General features: G+C 39.1%; 1 protein-coding gene across 3 annotated transcripts in view; it reads left to right on the plus strand.

Annotated features, from left to right (window-relative positions):
- MPPED2 (metallophosphoesterase domain containing 2) overlaps window positions 1–21,865 on the plus strand; it is a 107,510-nt gene that overhangs the window by 22,595 nt on the left and 63,050 nt on the right. For all 3 annotated transcript variants that reach the window (XM_074884569.1, XM_074884571.1, XM_074884570.1), the window contains exon 3: window positions 16,186–16,367. In XM_074884569.1, coding sequence (XP_074740670.1) covers window positions 16,186–16,367 — 182 coding nt within the window. The remainder of the gene's footprint in view (window positions 1–16,185; window positions 16,368–21,865) is intronic.

Raw genomic sequence — 21,865 nt, forward strand, 5'->3', positions numbered from 1 at the left:
GGTTCAAGACAGTTGTTAGTGCAGCTGCACTGTGAATGGGATTGGGAAGAGGTTTGACTGGACACATGCCTGGAAACGAGGAGTGGTTGGGAGGGTGTGACCAGTCACCTGTCTATAGGCTCCCAGTATAGGTTCTGGATTAGTGGGAGAGGAAGAAGGTCTTTCCACTTTTTCCTGGCAAGTACCCATGAAATGGATCATGACTCACCTTTTTACACTCAGAGTTTTTAAGGAGGGCCAAGTCTGTGCTTGTGTGTTTTTACACTCTTAGCCTGAAAACAGAGGTCTTTACCAGATCTGTGAATGGTAAAGGCAATCGTCTTGATAGGCTTCCTGATACAAGTTGTTATCTCCCATGAGTCAGAGCTTGGTAGGACGCTTCTGAAAGAGAGAATCACAGGCTGGGAACCATCAGGGAAAGTCCAGGAGACAAGAGGTCTTCATGGTTCACACTCTCCTCTGTTTTGCTCAGTGATGTGAAAAATCACAGCATAGTTTATGCAGTCAACAGCACTTCCTGCACTTACTTCAAAATATAAAAGTGGCTGTACATTGTATTATTCTCAGTGTGCAGCTCTGACATCTTGTTAAACTGGTGGCAGGCCACACTTAAATGTCCCAGGGCTGAATTCCTTTTGTACCATACTGCTGTTTTCTCTCTACTTATAAGCATGTTACCATCACGCTTGAACTGGAATTGTATTTTTGCCATCAGACTGGGAACTGAAAAGTGAGTGGCACATGCCATGAGTCAGAGGCCTTGTTAAATTCCTGTGAGGTTAGATTCCCTTCGGATAGTTGGCTTGCCCGAGTCAAGCGTAGCTAGGCATACCCCTGTTTACTGAGGTTTGGGGCTGATGGTACGTACACCTGGCAGGCCGCCTCATCGTGAGAAATAGTTCAATGTCAAGTGTGTAATTCAGGCTATTCTCTGGGCATGGTTATTTAGCAAAGGTCAAGGGCAGAGCAACTTACTTACATGTTTGGGGGGTGTGTACGCAGAGGGAGAGTGGGCTTATAAGGAAGGGTATCTTGACACAGTGAATGTCATTGATCTACATGGAAGTGATTGTCAGCTGCTTTAATCAGCTGCTTTACAAAAAGTACACACCTGTGCTTGTTAAACTAAGTTGTATTTGCTGCTATCTTGGTGGCACACTGTAAAGGGTATGCAGATATCAAATCATAGTAACAGCAAGGTGTTACTTTGGTGAAGAAATGGTCTTTGAGGAGATTGTGATGTTTTAGACAAGAAAATGTCATTTGTGTGGGCGAGATGAGCATAGCTTTGGAACTGCATGATATTCTCGTCATCAGTTAAAGATGATCATTATTTAAAAAGCCCTAACGTGTTATTTGACAAGGAGAGAAATAGATGTGATCCTTTTTACTACAGGTAATGCCAATGGAAAAAAGCAAGTGATAGAGATGGCTTCTTATGCAAAAGTAGTTGCTACTGGAAAGCCTCTGAGTATGTTACTGTTTGGTTTCTACAGCAGCCTGCAGACAAAGCCATTCCTGAGGAATAGTTGAGAGCAGTCGATTTTCCAGAAGGCAGATTGTCCAGAGCCTCTTAATTCTAGGAGGAGACAGTTTTGCCCTTTAGGGGTATAGTTCAGCTCAGGTCTTCACAGTCTGTAGAAGATGAAGGAGCTCAAGATTTTATAGGCCAAAGTAAACCAGTAGAGTAGAACTAGATGGAATAATCAATTACAGAAGGGATTTCTGGAACAGACTGAAGTATCTTGCCAGTTTTGCCCTTAAGGGCAGTATTTGTTATGAAACAGTCTGTAAGTCTGTTCTTGATTGCCAAAAAGTTTGGAGGGAGGAAGGAGGAGAAAGGTTGCAGGAAATTAGTCACTTTAGTCAAAAGAACGAAGAATCTTAACTGCTAATTTTGTTTAATATAGATGACTGTTGAAGTATTGATGTGGACAAAGTAGTTTTGCTTAGCTCACATTCCTGTACCATTATGGTCACTGTGAACTTTGACTTTATTGACTTCAGTAAGCACAAGCACGAGTCCTTCGTGCCGTCCAACTGGAAATTTCAGTGGCAGTGCCAGAATGCAGAAATGTAAAGAAAACAAAAAACCAAATGGATCCAGATGTAAAGGAAGAAATGGTTAAGCTGCTCCCAGTTGTGGGGTGGGGTTTTTTTTGTCTCCTTACTGAAGGAGTCAACTTACTGAATTAGCCTGTTTCCTTACTTAGAAAATACCCTAATAGTTGTAAGTCTGTCAAAGATACTGGAAAGTTTTAGTTAGTATCTTTTATAGAATGTTTAGTAATGATTATTTTCCTGAAAACTCCTAGAAACATTTTTTCTTTAATTTGCAATTCCCCATAGCCTTGCCGAGCTGTTGTGGAATTCTGTCATAGTCTGTCCCTGGAAGGTACCTTTCCCTGCTCTGTAACAACAGGGAAGAGAACTGGCATTTCATTTGCATGCTGAGAAAAATTACTGTGGATGGGTAGGTGGGTGTAATTTTACACATATTCTTAGTCAAAGCAAAAATGGTTTTGATTATTTAAAAATAAAAACACCAACCCACCCAAGTTAGTATAGCTGACAATGAGTGCACCCTGATATTCCATATATTTATGTATTTTGGTTTTGCCAGTTTGTCAGTTTTACTGTGAATTTTCAGGTAGCTGAAGCTTTCCTTAAGTTTTATTATCAAAATAATTACATATTTACATATTAAAAACATTTAAGTTTATTTTCCTTTTAAGTACTAAGAGGAGTATGAAGATGAAAACCAAGACTAAGTGTATATCCATATAGGGAAACTGATTCAGGGTAGTTCCTACAGAAAAGGCTGTTCTGCAGCTGGTTGTCTGAAATTCCTCTTGGTGTGGACACTCATTCTCTAGGAAAAGTGCTTAAGTTAAATCAGAAAACAGGACTGTGCCTAATAAATAGACTCCCTGGAGAGTCATACAGGAAAAGCTATGGTACTTTTAATTCACACAGCCTGTCTTGCTTCAGAGTAACCTTCTCATATTCTCAAGCTTCAAGAAACCAGAAGATAAATAAAACCAACAAAAATGATTTTTTTGCATTAAAAAAAAAGTGTGGGGTTGTTTTTGGTTTTGTGGTTGGGTTTGGTTTGGTTTTGTTGTTGTTTGGGGTTTTTTTAACTCTTGTTTTGGGGGATCTGAGGTATGATTTCTCTTTCTTTAGCTTATTAATGGCGGGTTTGGTGGAATTCATCTCTGTGCATGAGACCTCGTGTACCACTATGTGAGCTTAAATGTTGCATTATTCAGTTTATGTCACCAGCAGCCACCACAATAGGATGAATATCACCCACCTTGGTTTATTTCCATCTAAATGTGAAATGATGGTTTCTATTCATTCTGCTGCAGATAGGATGTTTCATAATTTTTACATGTCTAATGCATTGGTTGAAGTAATGAAATTCCCTCTTTTGTTTTGAAGTGTAATCAGTGAGATTGCATTTGCATTGCTTGTAACTGAATCACGTAAGTGGAATTACATTGCCCACATCTCATTTTGTATCGTAAAATGTTATGTGGTGCAGCTCGTTTCACTCCTTCCTGGAGCTTTTCATGGTGATATTATTTCTCTAAATTTCAAAGCTACAAAGTACTTTCTTTTTGTATTTGGCATAGAAATTACTTTCTGCAGTGCACTTCTACATCTGCCACGTGAACCAAAATTTTGATAGTGTGCAACATATGGATTTGGAAAGCAGCTGGTTTTCAAAGGTTTCAAGGTCTTGTGTTCTGTTGCATATTAAGTGATTACTAAGTAGGTTTGCACAATTAGCAACAACCTCTGAGTCATATGTGGTAATACCTTACTACTGTTCGCATATAGAAGATGCATATTGAGGGATTTCAGCTTATTTGGCTTTGGAGTTGACCTGTAGATAATATTGAAATCAATGATTCTGTTGTTCTTCCCTCTTTTCCCCTGCCTTTGTTACTGGCATAGAAGCGGAAATAAATGCCTTTTTAAATTGAGTTTTCTAAAAGTATCCCTGAGGTAGATTTCTATCTTGACTGTAATTCATTTTTTGATTTATTTGATTTTTGGGGATACATCTTTGGAAATAAATGGTTTAATACAGTAAGAATAATTGCTGACTGCAGAAGTCAGTAACTTCTGATATATATGAATGTCCCAGATGCTCCCACTGAGAACTTTTAAGTCATTAATTTTTATGATAGAAGTATAACCAAACCAAAAAGGTTCTTGGATAACCTGTAACACTGTGGTTGCCCACAAACCCTCTGCCTATTAACTACATTATTGATAAAACCTCCTGATTGTATATGCAGCAGCGCTTCTCATGATACTGTCTAAATGTGATGTATGTCAAATAAATGCCATACACATAGCGATGGTGCAACAAAAATATTCAGTGCTGGTTTTATCTGTAAGGTTTTCTTTATTTTCTATAAGAAGTCATTGGTGCCAAGTTCAGCAGCCTCTATCATGGAAGTACTCATTGCTTAGGAGAAAGTGTATGAGAACACCAAATAATGCGTGAGATTTGAAAAAGAAAATAAAGGGGGGAAGAAAGTAAGTCAGAATGAATTGTGCATTTCTAAGGAGTATCTCCAGCTGAAGCTACATTTGTGCAGTGTTCTGCTAGTGCAGACACAAGATTTTATTTCTCCCCCCACTATAGCTTTATCTACCAAGCTTTTTCTTCTTCGAACTAATGTTTGTATCTTGAAATATTGTGGAATGTGTACTATTTGACCTGTGGTTTCCTTGTCATAAGTTGTTTAATATTGGAGAGAGAGAAAAGAGGGAGAAAGCTATCTGGTATAATCTTTTTAGCTGGGAATGTATTTGGCACAATCTTTTACAAATAAAAGAACCTGCTTTCAGTATCTGCGGTACAGCGCACTACAGCCCTCTCCAATCCAGTCACCAAGGAATTGCAGCATTTTGTTGATTGAATCCAGTTCTGTCTGTGACTGGGTTTCATGTTAGACATGTATGTCAGGGAGACGATGTTAGCTGTAATGAAGACAATTGCACTAGAAAGATAAAGGGTAGAAAGATAAAAGTGCAAAATTATCTCCAGTAGAATTTGATGCCCAAAGTAGTCTTTTATGTTTCTGTGTCTCCAGCAAAGTTACTGTGAAGGGTTGAGAGCATATCTTAAGAGCAGAACTTGGTTCTGTTTTTTTTTTTTCCATGCTTCAAAGAAAATTATACAAAGTAGATTCATATTTTTCTGTACATCCTGAGACTGATTCAGATCTCTCATCAGTCTAAATCTAGAATTGAAGTTGAACTTAAGATGACTGGTGTCAAAATTTGTGGCAATGGAATTACTAGGAGTATAAAAAAATTAGGCCAGCTGTGTGACTATATAACACGAAAGCTTACATGATTTCAGTCAATTATTTTAATGTCGTACCGAGCTTTTTGATAACCTGGATGCTGAGTAGGAACCTGTGTTTTGGTGTTGGTAGAAGTTAGTTAATATTCTCCTCTCTCTATTTCTATTAAAAACAAGGACTTAACTTTAGAAGGAGAGCTAAACTGCTGTTTGTAATTTATCATCTTCCCTGCAGAAAGCTTAAACCCAAAGAGGAGCTAGAGGCTGAAACCTTTGACAAGGACTGAAATAATTCATATAGGTGAGACTGAGTGGCAAAAGGCCTTTTAAGACAGCATAGCTATTACGGAGAGTTTTATTTAGTAGGAAAACAGTGTTAGATGTCTGGATTTTGATGGGAAGCATTTTATTACTAATATCTTCAAAAGGTTTGTTAGAGCTTAGACGCAGGAGAGAATATGCATCCTAACGGAGACATATTTTTGTACTGGTTCAGATCCACAAATTGATTTTGTAGATAACATACAGTGTCTGCCAATTTACTTCCTTAAAATAGTATCTCATGCTGCATGAATAATGGGAAATTTCTTTTTATTTGAGTTATATGTTCCGCTCAGTTTGTTCACCGATCTCCTACTAACATCAGTGACAATTTCATAGCCATGTTGATGGCACTCTATGCCCTTAGTAACTTAAAAATGGGAACTGTTGGTGTTTGCCCAGCATGAATTGTCCTTCTTTTGAACAGTTTTTTTGGATGCAGTTCCATCACCCCTGTAGAAGTCAAATCATAAGGCAGAGCAGCAGAGAGACTCATAATTAGCACTCTGTTTAGGAGAGGGCCAACACTTTGCTTGCGTGGAGATTGAATTGCATCTCATCCCTGGAGAGGGTGACACCTTTGGGTCAGAAAGTAAAATGATTGAGAAGGCTAAGTGCAGAGTTTCTTACTTGCACTGTATACTTAACTTATGGATTAAAGAAGGACACTTGTATTTCCTGAGCTGAAAGTCAGTGAAATTTAAAGTAGTTAGTATACTTTAGACCAAATTTATGTTGGGGGAGGAACGGAACAGAACCAACCTCGCGTGATGTTCTGTTCTGTAAACACTCTAGGCTTAATCCTGTGGGCGTATTTGTTTCTGAAACATGAAAATAGATTTTAGATTTGCTAGCAAATTCTAAAAGATAATCAGTACTCTTCAGAATTTTGTGCGCCTTTGAGTCCAGTTGTCCAGTTGCCTTATTACGTAATTTGCTGAAATTATCGTCTCCGAGATGAATTATGTACATTTTAGGACATTGCAGATTTCATTCTGAATACAAATGGGCATCAAAAATTGAGTATATGCTGCAATACACGCTTATACAATCATTTTTTTGATAGAACCCTGTGATTATAAATCATCTCATTAGTTTTCTACATGTGTCCCTCTGACCAAAATGTCTAATTTCTGAGAAAGATGGCATTTTTGATGTGTTAAATTAGAGTGAAACCAATTAAATTTAATCTGTCCTAGAGATCTACTTCTGTTTGGTTTTGGGTGGGGTCTTTTGCATTACAATTTGAAAAACTTTTACTGTTGAAGCAAGGGCTAAAGCCTTCTCTCTGGTTTCCACCCTAGAAATAAGCCTGCCCCACTTAATGACTCATGCAATTGAAATAATTGAAGGGATACCACACGTTAATTCAGCCTCACTCTTGCTGCAATAGAAAAATGTGTTTTTTTCAAATCTTGTGTCCTTAAATTAAAACTGGGTCTAAATTCACTTCTCCTTGGGGTTTAGGATGCCAGATTGTACTTTCTGAGTTGGTGTTTGTAGAGCTTATGGTAGAGAAATAAAAATCTACTTTTGGTGTAGAGGGCTTATTGACATACTTTCCTGGTAGGTGCAGTTTTATCAGCAAATGAGTTCTTTTGGGGTGGAGTGAAGGCATAATTTATAGCAATCCCCCAACAACAACAACAAAAGAATGTGGGAAAAGTGCTTCTTAATGACTTTTAACTGAAACCATACCAGCATAAAAATGACAATTTACTGTTTTATTTAAAGGCAACTTTTGCCTAGGCCTTGGAGTGATGCTGGTAACTGCTACTGATACTGTTTTCAGTTCTGTTTTGCTTCTCTCTTTGGAAAGCCACTTATGCCCAAATTTTAGAAGGTATTTCATTAACTAAAAAGAAATTTTATCTGCAAAGGGATGATTAATAAGATTTTCAGAAGCGCTCAAGCAATTTAGTTTGTGAATTCCCATTAATACCAAAGGAGGCTAGGTACTTCAGAAAAAAGGCCAGCTGACGATTTGCCCCTGAAGAACACCATAGAAAATCTGGATTTTAGCTCCTTCTGGTTTGATGACTGACCAGGATCTGGGATTAACAGAGTTTGGACTCTTAATTAGTTGAGGTTTATATCAGGCTGAGAAGATGTATTATTATAAATTCCTTATAAAGGAGGGTTTTCTTAAGTTTGCTCAGATGATGACAGTGGATAATATAGGTCTTTTCTGTTTAATCTTATAAATCTCACTGGAAGTAAAACAGCTCCAAAACCTGTAATAAAAAGATCCATCATTTCCCTGCAGCTATAATTGTTGGAAATGTTAGCAGTAAGCTGCTGAGTGGTGCATTGAATCCTCCTGTGGGTTTGTAAATGTAATTTGTTTTTTTTCCCCACATTGTACCGAGACTCAATTAATGCCATTTCTGAAATAAATATTGGACCTGTATTTTACAGTTTCCAGAACTCTCTCTAAGGTTTTGATGGGTGACACATGTACATGGAGGTTTGCAGAAGAGGTGTGGCTTTCTAGCTACTTTGGGGTAGTCTGATCTTAGACACATGTGCTTGTACAAATATGATCTTCCAGTGAGAGTGTTGAAAGGTATTTGCATCCCTTTCTTTTTAGTCAGAGAAGAAACCAGATGTTTTCTTGGTGTTTGACCATACTAGAAGATGGAGTCAAGTTAACAAAAGCACTAATATGTGTGATTTAAACAATTAATGGCTGACAGTGGCCAACTAAAGCAATGCTGTATTTTGGCATTTATTGTGTTTATTGAGAGGAAATGAGTATTTGGGTTTGTGTCATTCAGCATGTATTGTATCACAAAATCAGCTTTGTGTATGTGCATGTATATATTTTTCTGGCTGGAGATGTCTGGATATCTGTATGATGTGCTGAATTTATGCTGTAAGATTTTGCAGACTGTCCACCTTTCATTGGAGGGTACAACATGATCAGATAACCTGCCTGTCCCCTTCATCAACGTTTTGTAGTTTCCCCGTAAAATCAGAAATCAGTTATAAATACTGAGGAGTTAATCTATTTGCTAAACTGTTCTATAAAATAGCCACTACAGCTTCAAAAATATTTATAAAAGGCCTGTTTTGTTTGGAATTTTTAAATTGAAGTTATGAAGGGGTAATAATTGTTGGCTGACTGGACTGAGTTTTCAGGACCACAGATCTCTCCACAGGAGTGTTGGCACAGCAGGGCGGGAGGTGCATCTCCTGCGTGAGAGCCAGGAGTGAGAGATGCGTGCTGAGCTTTCACGTTCCCTGCGCTGGGTCTGGAGGGGCCACCAGTGAGCTCCCTGAGGCGAGGTGGGTGTGGGAAAGGAGCTCCTGGAAGCTGGCTGAGGAAAGCCATGGTAACTTGTGGTCTCTGGCTTTACCCATGGGAGCCAGGATTTCTTAAGCAAGAAAATCAAAATGGTTAGCTGGATCTGGTATTCTTCACCACCTCCCCCTTTCCAGGCACGTGATTTTTTTTGCCTTTTTAATTGGTTCCTATGACTGGGCCCTCATGTAGAGTCTCATTTAGGATTGGGATCTACAGCTGCGCTTGGGAAACCAGCATCTACCCTGGCAATCATGGTGAGAAGACTCAAGGAGATAAAGATGCCAGGGCCTGTTTGACTTGGTGAGCTGAGCCAGTTCAGGGAGCAAAGCCGAGTGGACGGAGCAGCCGGGGAGGCACAGCCATGTGTGTTGGGGCTGCGTCCATCTGAGCATGGGTGGCCAAGCCTGTGGCGAAGGAGAGTGAGCACTGGCTAAAACCCCTGGGGCCTGGAGAGTCCTTGGGGAAAAAATCAAGGTCTCAGTCACCATCCCAACGGTCTTCTAGCCTCCCTTAGTGTAATTTGCCTTTTCTGGGTTTTTGTCATTCAGGAGCCGTGGTCTTGACCGTGTGCTGTTGGCTCTGGTGTGTGCCTAGTGACGGCCCTTTTGCTGCTGTTCCGTTGTGGTGGGTGAGCGGATGTGCTTGCTCTGCCTGGTTGGCCGTGGGCCATCACAGACGGGCAGCACGTGTGGGAAGGCTGTCCCCACGTACGCCATCGCTGTTGTGGCTCTGGCTGCCAGCATCCTGCAGCTGGGGCACATAGGGGAGTTGAAATGTTGGGTGTTGAGATGGATGCTGTCACAGGGATAATTGTAAGAAATACGAGTGCTTCAGTAGAGGAAAAAAGAAAATGCCTGGATCTTCCAGGATGCCTTACAAATCTGGGGAACTGCATGCAGAGCAGCTGTGGGAGATGCAGTTGCAGAGCACCACAGGCACAGAAAGCTTGCTGCCTTGTGACTTTGGGAGAGTGAAGCAGCACAAAAGATTTTGAGTAAGTTCTAATGGAGAATGGAGGCACTGTGCCTGTTCCACTCTTGATGCTGAAGTTTTGTTTTTTAATCTGATAGTATATGGAGTGTTTAGTAACATGTCCATGTTCATATCAGCCTGATCAACTAACTGACACTACATTATTAAGACTTATGTTAATGTTTTGAGCCAAAGATTTTAAATTCAGATGGTTTTTTTTTGTTTCAAAATGTAGACACATTTACAGTTTGATTTTTATATAGTCCTTCTGGTCTGTGGCATTAAAAACTGGTTCTAAAATTATGAAGTTGGCCTAATAGTCCTGACATTTTTTTGAAAATAAGAACAATTATACATCTTTTAATTTCATTTCACTTCTTTAATGTCTGCAGGGCATACAGGTGCATTTCATGCATTTTTCTTCAACTGAGAGACTTACTGATATATTTTGACAAAAATAATTAAGCCACAGGTCTACATGATCACCCAATTCCCGAACTTGGACTGGCTCTAAGAGAAATAACAGGTATCACAGTGTAAGAAAGCTGTGATATTTGGCTACAGTAACAAATACTTTAAGTATTGTAGCAAGGACTTTTTGCAGAAATTCCCATTCTTCTCTTCTCCTGAATTTCCTATGCCAGAGGGAGCATGTGTAGAGGCAGAGGTATGAATTCAAAGAAAGAAAAAACTGAAGATGTAGAAGATAGATTGCTTTTGTTTTCCAGTTTCAACGAAATTATCTTTTGTTTCCTTAGCTAAGGAGGGGAAGCTAACAACACTTAGAAACAAGCTTTTTAAAGTGTTTTTGCAGAAAATGCTTGTATTTTAATCCTAAAATAAATATACCAAGCTAACTGGCTCTTTGAAAAAGTATTTGGTTTACAAAGGAGTAGCAGGAAGAGCATGAAGATTTTGCAAGAGGAAGCTAAACTCTAGCAAGTATGAGTAGGTGGTTTTTTAAAAGGTAGTAATATAGATATGTTTTTAGTATAGAATAGTTACTAGATAGCTTGTCTCCAAATGACTCTCAAAACAGTAGAGTAAGTGCAACAACACACAGATTTTATGTGGTACACAGACTTGAAGTATGTGCTGAAATGGATCTATAATGAATACTAATTTAGATGTCATAAAAAACAAACCCACAAATTCAGTCACAGATATAAGCCAATGGAGAAATTATTAAGAGGTTAAAAGACAGCATACGATGTGACACAGTCTGGGAAGGACATGGGCCTGTATGTAATGGGACTAGTCATGCATCTGATGAGCCTGGGAAAAAGTAAAATTATGTGGTCTTCTGTGCCGACTTGTTCACCTGCAGCAAAGCCAACAGAACCAGCTTAAAAAGTGGTGGACTGTAAGTAGTAATAGTGCTGGTTTGAGTTAACAGGATTTGGGGCAGAGGGAGGCATTTTCAGCATCTGTAGTTTTGTCCGGTGTAGGTGCTGCATTGGAGTGATTCATTCGACATTAGGAACTGGAAATACTTCCTGGCTTAATGTTCAAGATTTTCATTCTGTCTTCACAGATGAATTGGTTTATTGGGAATTGTTCTATAAGAGGGGATTTGGGGTCTGCGTATCTCAAAACCCAAGAGAGCAGGGAAGTGAAAAGGCTGTGGGTTCAGCCCTCTAAGCCCAGGCATTCCCAGGGACCAGCTAACCCAACCAGGGCCCTGTATTTTCAGCATTCGAACTCACCCATGCAGAATTATCCTTTGGAATCAAAACTTATTTCTTACAGAAAAATGGTGCTTGTGTCTTTTCTAAATTTTCTTTGAAAGTAGGGTCCCAGTGTAATTCAGCTTGCAGCTATGTCTCTTGAGGGCTGCACTGTCCTTTCTGTTGCAGAGATACTTTCTAACACTGCTGATTTATAAGACATCAAAGCTTGGGCCAAAATACACAGGTAACGTATCTGTTCCATAGCATGACATACTAAATCAAGTGCTTTGCCTCTGTGCATGTGAAAGGCCCAATGTTTTCCTCCTCTGTGAGTTTCTGAATTCAGCCCTCCTTCCTTGCTGTCAAAATCCCCTTGATAACTTCTGTGTTGCTCGCTGTTGCTTATTTCCTTCACCTCCGCTTTTAAAGCATAAAGCCATGACAAAATTTGCTGTCTGGTAGATGAGGACAGCATACAAGTCCAAGCCCGTGCAGTCTCTGGGAGTGGCACCACGTCCCAGCTGCCCAGCCAGCACGACACATGGGCTGCCAGGTGCCTGGCCAGGCGAGGGGCAGCACTCAGCTGCCTTGCTTATGTGGCGCCACTGTCTTGGAAGTGCCATGGGAACCATGGGTTTGGATGGATACTGGTTAGTGATAGCAGAGCAAGCCAAATCGGAGCCTGGTTTATGTTGTCATTTGATTCAGCTACAGCAGCATGTAAGGAGCTGGTGAATTTGAGGTTTGTACCTGAGGGACTCTTAAGCGAGAACAACTGGTGGTGAGGGCAGTTTAGTAAAGCCAAGTAATTATCTGATAAACCAGGTCCTTATAGAAGTACATGAAGATTACATTGTCCCTTCTGATTCCTAAACCCTTGTCGTAAATGCATTAAATGTGACAGATTTTACATTACTGTCATGATCTTAGAAAGCAGTCATTGTTCAACTGCCTTATGGGATTTCATTCTGGGTCTTACATAAACTTTTGAAAAAATGCCCAAGTGCCTGATTTTCTAAGGTGCAAGACATCTTAGGATAGGTAAGTACCTATTAAAAGCTGTCTGTAAAGGAAGTTAGATGCTCAAAATCAAATAATGACTTAAGGCAAAAAAACCCCACCCTTATTTGTTTTGATACTAGGCTGTTTTGTTAGGTTGTTTTGCATTTCCTGATTGCTATATTAATTCTAACGTATGAACATATAAATTATTCTGGAATAACATTTACTGCATCTTTCCATGAGCATGCTTTTCCAAATGCAATAATTGCAATAATCTGCAAAGTGTTTCAGTCTGCCAGCTCAAGAAGAGTGAAAAAATGAAGTATTGGGGGTGATGGAGAGTTAGCTAGGTGCACTGTTTTTTGAGCAAATGGTAAAGAATGCATTGAATTTCTTAGGTATGTGCTTTGATTCAGCAGAGACTGGTTGTGGGCAGGACTGAAATAATTATTTTGTCTCCTGTTGAATTGCAGTGAGGGTCAGCTGCATAACTATTACAGAGCTTTTAGAAATGCCAGTCTGTAATCCCCAGATGTTGGGTCATGAGGTGAGCAGACCACCAGAAGAGTGGGAGACATTCACAGCTCAGGTAGAAGCCTGCCAGTGAGCAGTGTGTGGCCAAAAGCTGTGAAAGGGTAGTGCCTTGCCTACTGCGGTAGTTGATCTCACAGGTTCACAGGCCAATCCTCTTGTGATGTAGGGAAAAAAGAGTCTCGCATTACTGTTTGCCATACTGTAGCTGTGGATGAAAACTTGAGCCTTTAGGACTGGCAATAACACTACTTTTATTAAGTTTCTATTGAAGGACTATTTTGAGTAAGATAAATTGATGCGCTGAGCAAAATAACCTTCAGTATCTCACTTTCAAATACTTAGTAGGCAAGCACTACTGAATGAGAGAAGAAATTAAGCTAAAATGTAGAAAAGAAGGTTACTTGGCAATATCATAGTGTTTGTAAAGAGGAGAAAGAAGGGTCAGGACCTTAATGAATTTCGATTATAGAATTTTCTGTAAGTCAGTCATTGCATGAATAGAAAAATCCTAAACCAGAGTTTGGTGTCATACGTTAATAGGGATTGCCTAAAGCAAAACAGGGTTTGTTTGGAAGCAAACCACAGAGAATAGCAAAAGCAAGGCTGCTGTGTACAAACAAAATTGGGCTCCCCAGAGGCAGGCAGTGCTGGTCATAGCTCAAGCAGAGACGATTTGAACAAGGTATGTGGTAGTGATGAAAGCTGCTGTTCATTTTTCTTGTTGTCTGGAGTAAACATACTTGGCAGTGTGGAAATGTTGATTCGGACACCCCCATGTTTACTGTGTGGCACACTATTTAAAAAAGTTTCTGCCTACCTTCAGTAATTGGGAGGAAAACACCCAATAAAAAAGTGCTATGGCCTATAATTACAGTTCTGCCCAGCTTGCCAATGTGATTTCAGTGGGTAAATGAATTTTCCTCTGTAATAATAACCTTATTAATTTCTGACCCTTGAAGAAAAGAAGAATCCATTGATTATCAGAGTCAGATTTTTGCAGTGGATTCTGCAGTGGTAACCACTTGTATGGCTCAGCTAATTGCATCTGGTGCTTTGGGTGGAATAGGAGGTGCAATACCGAAGCCAAAAAAGTGTTCATCCAGCCCAGCCTGCAGTAAAATCTGTTTTTAAAGTAAAGGCCATATTAAAGTAAACATCATCTTGTAGAGCCCGAATTTTGCAAATTAATTCAGTGGACCATGGCAACCAAATGTGGTACGTTTCTGGTAAACACAGTTTGATTAGAAATACTTAATTATGGTACCTAGGAAAATGCAGTCTAACAAACAATCTTTCCCCCCACCCCCCATCTAAAATCTTAGCTGTTAGTCAACATTCTACCAAATATAAAAGACTCAGTAAAATCTTGTTAGTAAGTGTGTTCATGTGAACATTTTTCCATTGGAGACCAGTATATGTCCATATGGAGTTTGATTTCTTGAACCCACTGTAAACTCCCCAGTGTAGGGAGCTCACTTGCTGCCTGGAGGATGCTTTTGGTCTTCCTCGCAGGAAGCTGAAGTTAAAGATACTGGGGGAAGTTTTCACACAGTTCAGTGTATAGTAAATACTAAATACTAATTTAGTTTACTAAAAATAGTAAATACAGTTCAGTAAATAAAGGAATACTTCAAAGGTCTGTATTTTCTTAGGATTTGTGCATTATTTTCTATTACTGATAATGCATCTCATGGGGATTTAAGAAAAACAGATTCACAGTGATGTGTGCTAGTTACTTGTTTTTCTTTTCATTCAGTGGAGAACAGAACTAATAAAATCTGTTTAATTTTCTTTTCACTTTCAGGCACTGATTTTTGAATCTCTGGTGTGCCAGTTCATCCCAATAAGTCTTAAAACATCATTATTTTGGGTGCTTTAAAATACTTAGAGTCTGGTTTCACTGCTCTGACTATTTGAGACATAAGTGAACTATTATTCTGACATAACTCCTAAATACCTCAAACTTCCTAGCTGAAGCTAAGCTCTAACAAGGATCAAAGTGGCACATCAATTGGTTGAAGTTTTGTGGAGTTGGGATGGGGTTTCTGTGGTGTTAATCCAGACGCTGTGCTATTCAAATGTTAAGTTGAGCAAATCAAATTATGGTAACTCTGCAGAGAAATAATTGCTATTTCAAAGTAGGCAATGGGTTGCCTTTTGTATTTTAAGTTATTCTGCTACAAATTAAAACTTCTAACCACTAACTACGCATAAAGCACTTCTCTATTTATCTTCCATATTATTTTTCTCCATTCTGCTTAAATTTAAAAAACAAAACCCAAACCACCTCAAAACCAAACTTCTCTGATGGGTTACATATAGTTGATAAGATCAAATTAACAAATGTAGCTTGCAAATAACCAGTTGAACTAGATTTTTAACATCATTGAACACAGAAAAAAATGTTTTATCTGTGGTTGCTTAGTGCTCTATCACATCAGTTCCTGACTTTCTAGATTTTGAGATGATGAGCTCAGGATTTTGTGTGAGGGTAAGAAGTTGTCATTAGACTCAGTTCTGCAATTTGTAGGCTTCATCAAAGCACTCCTGAATGTACCTGATTGTGTGTAAACAACTATTCCTGCTGGAATCTGTAGGAGTGCCTATGCCCCTCAACAAAATCAGATTCTAAGCTGCTCAGCTCAAGTGAGAGCCTGTTGCTGGCCCAGCTGCGAGACCTGTTATTGAATGGACCGTGTACCTGTGCATGTATAAGGCGGATGATGGAAAAAATGTATCTGAATTCAGAGTCTTTCAAATCAATTTTTCCCAATGTTTAAATTAACTTTAGTATCAGAAACTGACCATATCTTGTGTATTTTTTAATCTTCCTTCCTTACAAGGTAAGTATTTAAGAAGCCCTGTAGTCCTTTCTGGATTTTTGGCAGTGTTGCGTTAGAGTAATTTCTTCCAGCGTGGTCTGTGTAAATGGATGTGGATGTGTGTGCATGCACGCTTATGTAGAGATAGATCTGTGTTGATATCTGAAATAATAGATGTGAGGGTTTTAACCTTGTAACTGTTACGAGATCTTTATGTGTCTGCTTTAGGGTCGACCCTATCCCATATGACACTCCAAAACCAGCGGGCCACACGCGATTTGTCTGCGTCTCAGATACACACTCCAGAACAGATGGCATCCAGATGCCTTATGGGGACATCCTTCTCCACACGGGCGATTTCACCGAACTGGGACTGCCCTCAGAGGTTAAGAAGTTTAATGACTGGTTAGGTAAGAAATTACTGCGTTTTGGTGACCCCAATTAACCTCTCCTGTCCAAGTGTCAGTCACTGCCTCCTAATTGAATTAGAGCACTTGAAAATCCACCCCCCCCCCCTTACCTCACTTGTCCTCATGTGATGTGCTGTTTCTAGCCTCAGTATGATTCTGTTAATTAAGACAAATGTAGAGACTTCGCTGTATTTCTGCATTATCTTAGGGGAAAAGATTGTCATTCCACAGCAAGGACCGTGTAGCCTCATGTGTGTGCTGTGGGGGTGGTGGCACCTCATATGAATGCAAACAGTGTCCCATTAGTTCATGCTGTAGGGTTTTATATCCACAGCCAAAACTATTGTTTGCTGTACTTCGGGTTTACCATAATTTAAAGCAGTGCTGAAAACTACAACATATTTGGAAATGATGAAAGTCCTTCTTCCCACAATACAGGATGGTAAAATCAATAATACTGTTTGGAAGAGGAAAATTTTTTGGGGTGGTATTCACATGATGCCCCTTTGAGTTAGAGTACTGGCATTTTAACTTTGAACGCAAGCACTCAATGCCTCTTTGGAAGAACACCTTCCATATTCTGCTATATTTGATAGCAGTGCCTTGACAGTGTATTGCTACAGTTGAGGGCAATTAAATTGCAACAGCGGAAGACCAAAATAAAGGAGGGGAACTTGTGCAGGATGCTCCTGTTATAAATGCTACTGTTAGGCGGGCTGTGTACTGCCATGTCACCGCTTGCAGTGGAAATATTCAGAGGTGAAGGTGGCTCGAGCAGCTGAACTTCAGAAACTGTTAGAATGAATTTACAGCATTGTATAAAAACCTTTGAAAGCATAGCTTTGTCATCAGGCTTTACCTCCATCACTACGCTCCCTCTTGCCTGCTGTATGGTGGCCACATCTCTACGTGCTTTTAATAGCATCATTTTATTCCATTGGAGTTTCTTGGCTGACCCTTCAAGAGATAAGTAAAAACCATCTGGATTTACAAAAGGAATTTTTAAATAGAAGAGCTTCCACATTCTCTCTCCATCTTTTCACCCTCCTTTGCATTTTCTCCATACTCTTCTTTATCTTCCTTATGACCTCCTCTGATTTGCATAACCAAATTTTAAAGAACGTTTTTCCTTCTTTTTATTACTGTGCATGTGGGATTGGGGCTTCCAGATACTGCCATATTACTGTAATTTAGTTCTATAATTCTTATTGCTAGAAAGCAGTACTAGATTTTATGGGCTCAAAACTATCCTTTTTCTAGGAATGTAATCACAGGACTGGGAAGTAAGAAGCGGTAGGAGAAGTAGGCAGATACGTACATACATTGAGGAAAGAGACACAGTAGGAATCACCTTCCTCAACTTTTGAGTGTTCTTGTGATAACCTGTAAGTGTTAGTGTTATGAAGGAGGAGCAAGCCAGGTAAGGGCAGTGGAGGCTGCACAGCTTTCCTGGGAGCGGGTGGTGAGGACCTACCGAGCTTCAGTCCTCCTAGAGTAGCTGGGCAGCACTGCTGTTCAGTGAGGTTCGGTTGTTAGAGATGCCAGGCAGCTCCAGAAAAGGAATTGCTTTCTGCAGAGCATAGGCCTCCAAAGTCTGTCCTGAATACACTGCTAAGAGCAGCGTCTGGCTACCAAAGTTCCTCTTTGGACTTTGAGTCACTTCATAAGTATTGTTTTGATACAGCCAGAGCCCATGCCTAGTGCTTGGCATTTGAAAATGCTCATTCAGTACTGCAGAAAGCCAAAACAAGTAAGCTGCTAGTGTGTTTTCATCCTTTCATGGGGAATGTTACAGTATTGACAGCCACTTGTCATTCCTTGTATTAACAAGTGTTTCATGATGATGTTGTTTTATCACGTAGTACCTTGCTTTAACATTTGCAACAGAAGAACTATAACCCTTTGAATAGGTTTTGTTCCAGTCTCTGTAATTTACCATGGGGCTTTCTTAGCATATATATAGTTCTTATAGAAGTCAGTGTGATGTTTATCTGAGAAAGCAGATTTTGCATTCTTTGGCAGTCAGTGTCGTTGAAACTGGAAGCTTTGACTGTGTGAGGACCTATTGGCTTTGGCCTCAGGCTTTCATATTTCAGGTACAGAGAAAACTTCTTTTGTTATTTCATTCTTCGGGGTGTTTTTTTTCTTTTTCTTTTTAATGCACAGAGTCCACTTGCATTTTCATAGATATGACAATACCAGTTAATTAGGTTTCTGGCAAAAGGTGAGGCAGCAGATTGATTCCTCTGTGGAATCTTGTCACATTGGTGAATAACTTGCTCCAGTGCTGTCCTCTCCTCATCTGAAATCAAAACACTGTGAGGTCAGTTTTGAAGTGCCCTTTTGCCACCTTATTTCGGGCTCCTATCTGCAAAATGGGAATAATCACATTTTACTATATACTATGTATATTGTGAAGATTAATACCTTCAATGTTGTGAGATGATATGTAATAGCTTAAAAAATACATACCAGTGGCAGGCAGAAACAAGCAGGGTTCCTTTTTCTTCTGCCGTATAGTGGTAGACATCTTTTTTCATCATAGTTGGTAGGAACCTTGTTCCAAAGCAATGCACTGATAACTCCCATCAAATACAACATTGTGCTTCTAGAAAGGGGTTTTCATATGTTTGTGTGCATGGTTTTCTCCACTGGCAATCATGTTGTAAAACAATAATGAAGACAAGGCATCTGTATCATTTGTACCGTGAGCGAGAGAAGTGAGATCAAAGCTAGGATTCATTCCACAGCTTACTTCACCTACTCTGTGGTAAAAAAAAACCAGAGTCTAATCTCCACTAGGATTATATAGTGGGATAACTAAGACACAATAACTGTCCGTAATTTTCTTAGCAGTAAAGCCAAGGGAAAAGGTAAAAGATTATTCTGAACCCCCCTGCCTCTCTTGTGCTTCACTGGGTGTTAGATGTGCCAGAGTTATACAGGACTGAGAGCAATTTTATATTTTGTGGGTCTTGCATCCCTTTGCAACTCTTCGGGGGTCTCACCTCAGCAAAATGTTCAGGATCTTGTCCATCCATTCTTCCTTGTCTCTGCAGCCAATCACAGAACATGCTTTCCATGCCCTCCTCCCCGTTCCTCCTAGCTCTCAGCCCGTCCTGCAACTTTTACTAGTTCTTACGCTTTTTCCCTTTGGCTGATAAATTTTCATTATTGGTTTTGCGTGAAAGTAGTCTGGGCTTATACAGTGAATGGCCTCTGTGGTCACTTAGTGATTACATACACTGGCTGAGGTAATTTATTCACTTTGTTTTGGTGTGAACATGTCCCTTGGGTCTTGTAACTGCTGTAATCACTTGACCTTAGTGACTGTTAAATGCTTTAAACACAGTTATTTTAAATTTATAATTGTTTTCATTAAAAATCTCTTATAGTAACTTAACTGACCTTGCAGTAAACACAACATTATGTGCTGAGGAAGAATTAAGATGTTATTGTATGCCCAATATATTTCTTACTGAATGTTTCAACATACTATTATTATCACTGTTCATATTTTTCCCATCCATTCTCATTCAGTCATATATGGGAAATGAAATACAGGAATATCTAATTATAGCTCTGTCTTCATAGTGCAGTATTTCCTTTCCTGCGAGATGGGAAGTGATTGAATAACTCGTAAGAACTGAAGAGAAAGCAAAGATAAATTCAGGCAGATAGATCTTTAATGAGTAGCGATATGTTTATTGTGTTCAATTAGTATGGGCCTGGATTGTGCATATCCTTACTTGTGTGAATAATTTGCATCTGGTTTAGTAATTTTTCTCAAATAGCGAGTTTTGGTCTTTTTTTGTCTGGTGGTTATCTCTTACTGTGTTCATTTTAGGTTTTAGGGTTTTTTTCAATGCAAGATTTCTAATACAAGGCGTATTACTGGACAAACTAGGCAAAATTCTTCAGTGGTAGATATAAGTCCAGCACGTGAAATTACTGCTGGTTAATGTTTGTGGAGCTATTTTTTTTTCTGAGTTGTTCAGGGATTTAGCAACTGACCATTTCCTATTTTTTCTTTCCTGTCTTGCTTTTATTTTGTATGCATGTTTCTTTCAATTTCTGTGGGATAATGACTTGAGGAACTTTGTGAATGGTTTAGTGGCCAAACACATACATATGGGTTTGTACTGGAACAAATATTTCTTTACCTTTAATATATGCTTGCCTTTAGTATAAATGTTGTTGGTAGATCTAAAATAAAAATTCAGCTGTTTTCTGTGGTGTAGTTCCTCCATCACATTACTTCAGATGAGAAGAATGCTTATACTATTTTAACACAGAGGTTTTCTTGTTACACTCTGCATATATAGATGTGGTCCTCAGAAACGTATTGTCAGTTCTTTTAAAATTCATTTTTGTGTGAATGTTTAGTTACTGTAAATAGCAGCTGTATCTTGGAATTGATGGCTGTTACGTGAAATAGATGACAAAAGGGGAAGAGCACTGGAAATGTGGTGTTGCTCTTGGAGGTATGGACAAGGCACTTGGTTCCAGTCTACATTTAGGTTTCTGCATTAGTACTGTAGAAACTTGAAATTATATTAAAAATAGTAAGCCAGACACCTGCCAAAATAGTGTTTGATCTTGGAGATGGTATAATTTAATCTCAAAAAAACAAACTGTAACAAAATAGTGTATTAGTAAGAGCAAGTTCTTTCCATATTACTGTTTAAAAGTTCAGGCTCACATTCGTCTTGTATCCTTTCTCAGTCTCTCTGGTCTGGCTCGGTTACTCCCTCATTTTATCTAGGCCTCATCTCCTCTCCAGGCATATTTCATTTAGGGTTTTGTGTGAGTGTGTTCCTTTTGCTAATGTGCACTGAAAACAGTTTCATTGTGATGAAGTATTTGTTCCTGAGAACTTTTGGTCTGTAAAAGTGTATTTCTGATGTGAATTATTTTAGCATCTGACATGATACTTTTTTATAAAAACAAACTAGTAAGCTCTACATTTCTCCAAATTCAGAGGGAAATTAGCTCAAAGTGTTCTGAACTAATTTAGAACCAGAAGGAAGCTTATGAATATTTTAAAGTAAAATTATGGCAATAAAAACAAATCTCTTCCTATTTTTATAAATTGATTTATTTCTGATTTGTGTTTTTACCATCTGGAGCAAATTTTGAACCCTATATTGCTCTACTTGTTATAGATAGAATGAGTAATTGACTAAACATAAAATACCATTTTAATGAACAAAACTCTTAGCATTTGAAAAAAAATTGCATTCATTGCAAGTGAAAGAAAATGCTGAGGTAGCTTTAATCCTGTAAGTGTGTATGAGTTTTGCACAGCTGTTCTGGGAGAGAGGGAAGCAACTTCCCAGAAAATCTATTAGTCTAATTTTGAAAACAGCTATGTCGTCTGTGAGTGGCTCTGATGAGGAGCGTCTTTAGGCTTCAGACACTGGAATGGGATACACGTGTTTTAATAAGAGATTGAGCTGGCTGGTGAGGACAGTTGACTCTTGGTGTTCTGCTATCCC

The sequence above is a fragment of the Strix uralensis genome, chromosome 15 (genome assembly GCF_047716275.1).
Source record: "Strix uralensis isolate ZFMK-TIS-50842 chromosome 15, bStrUra1, whole genome shotgun sequence".
Taxonomy (NCBI): domain Eukaryota; kingdom Metazoa; phylum Chordata; class Aves; order Strigiformes; family Strigidae; genus Strix; species Strix uralensis.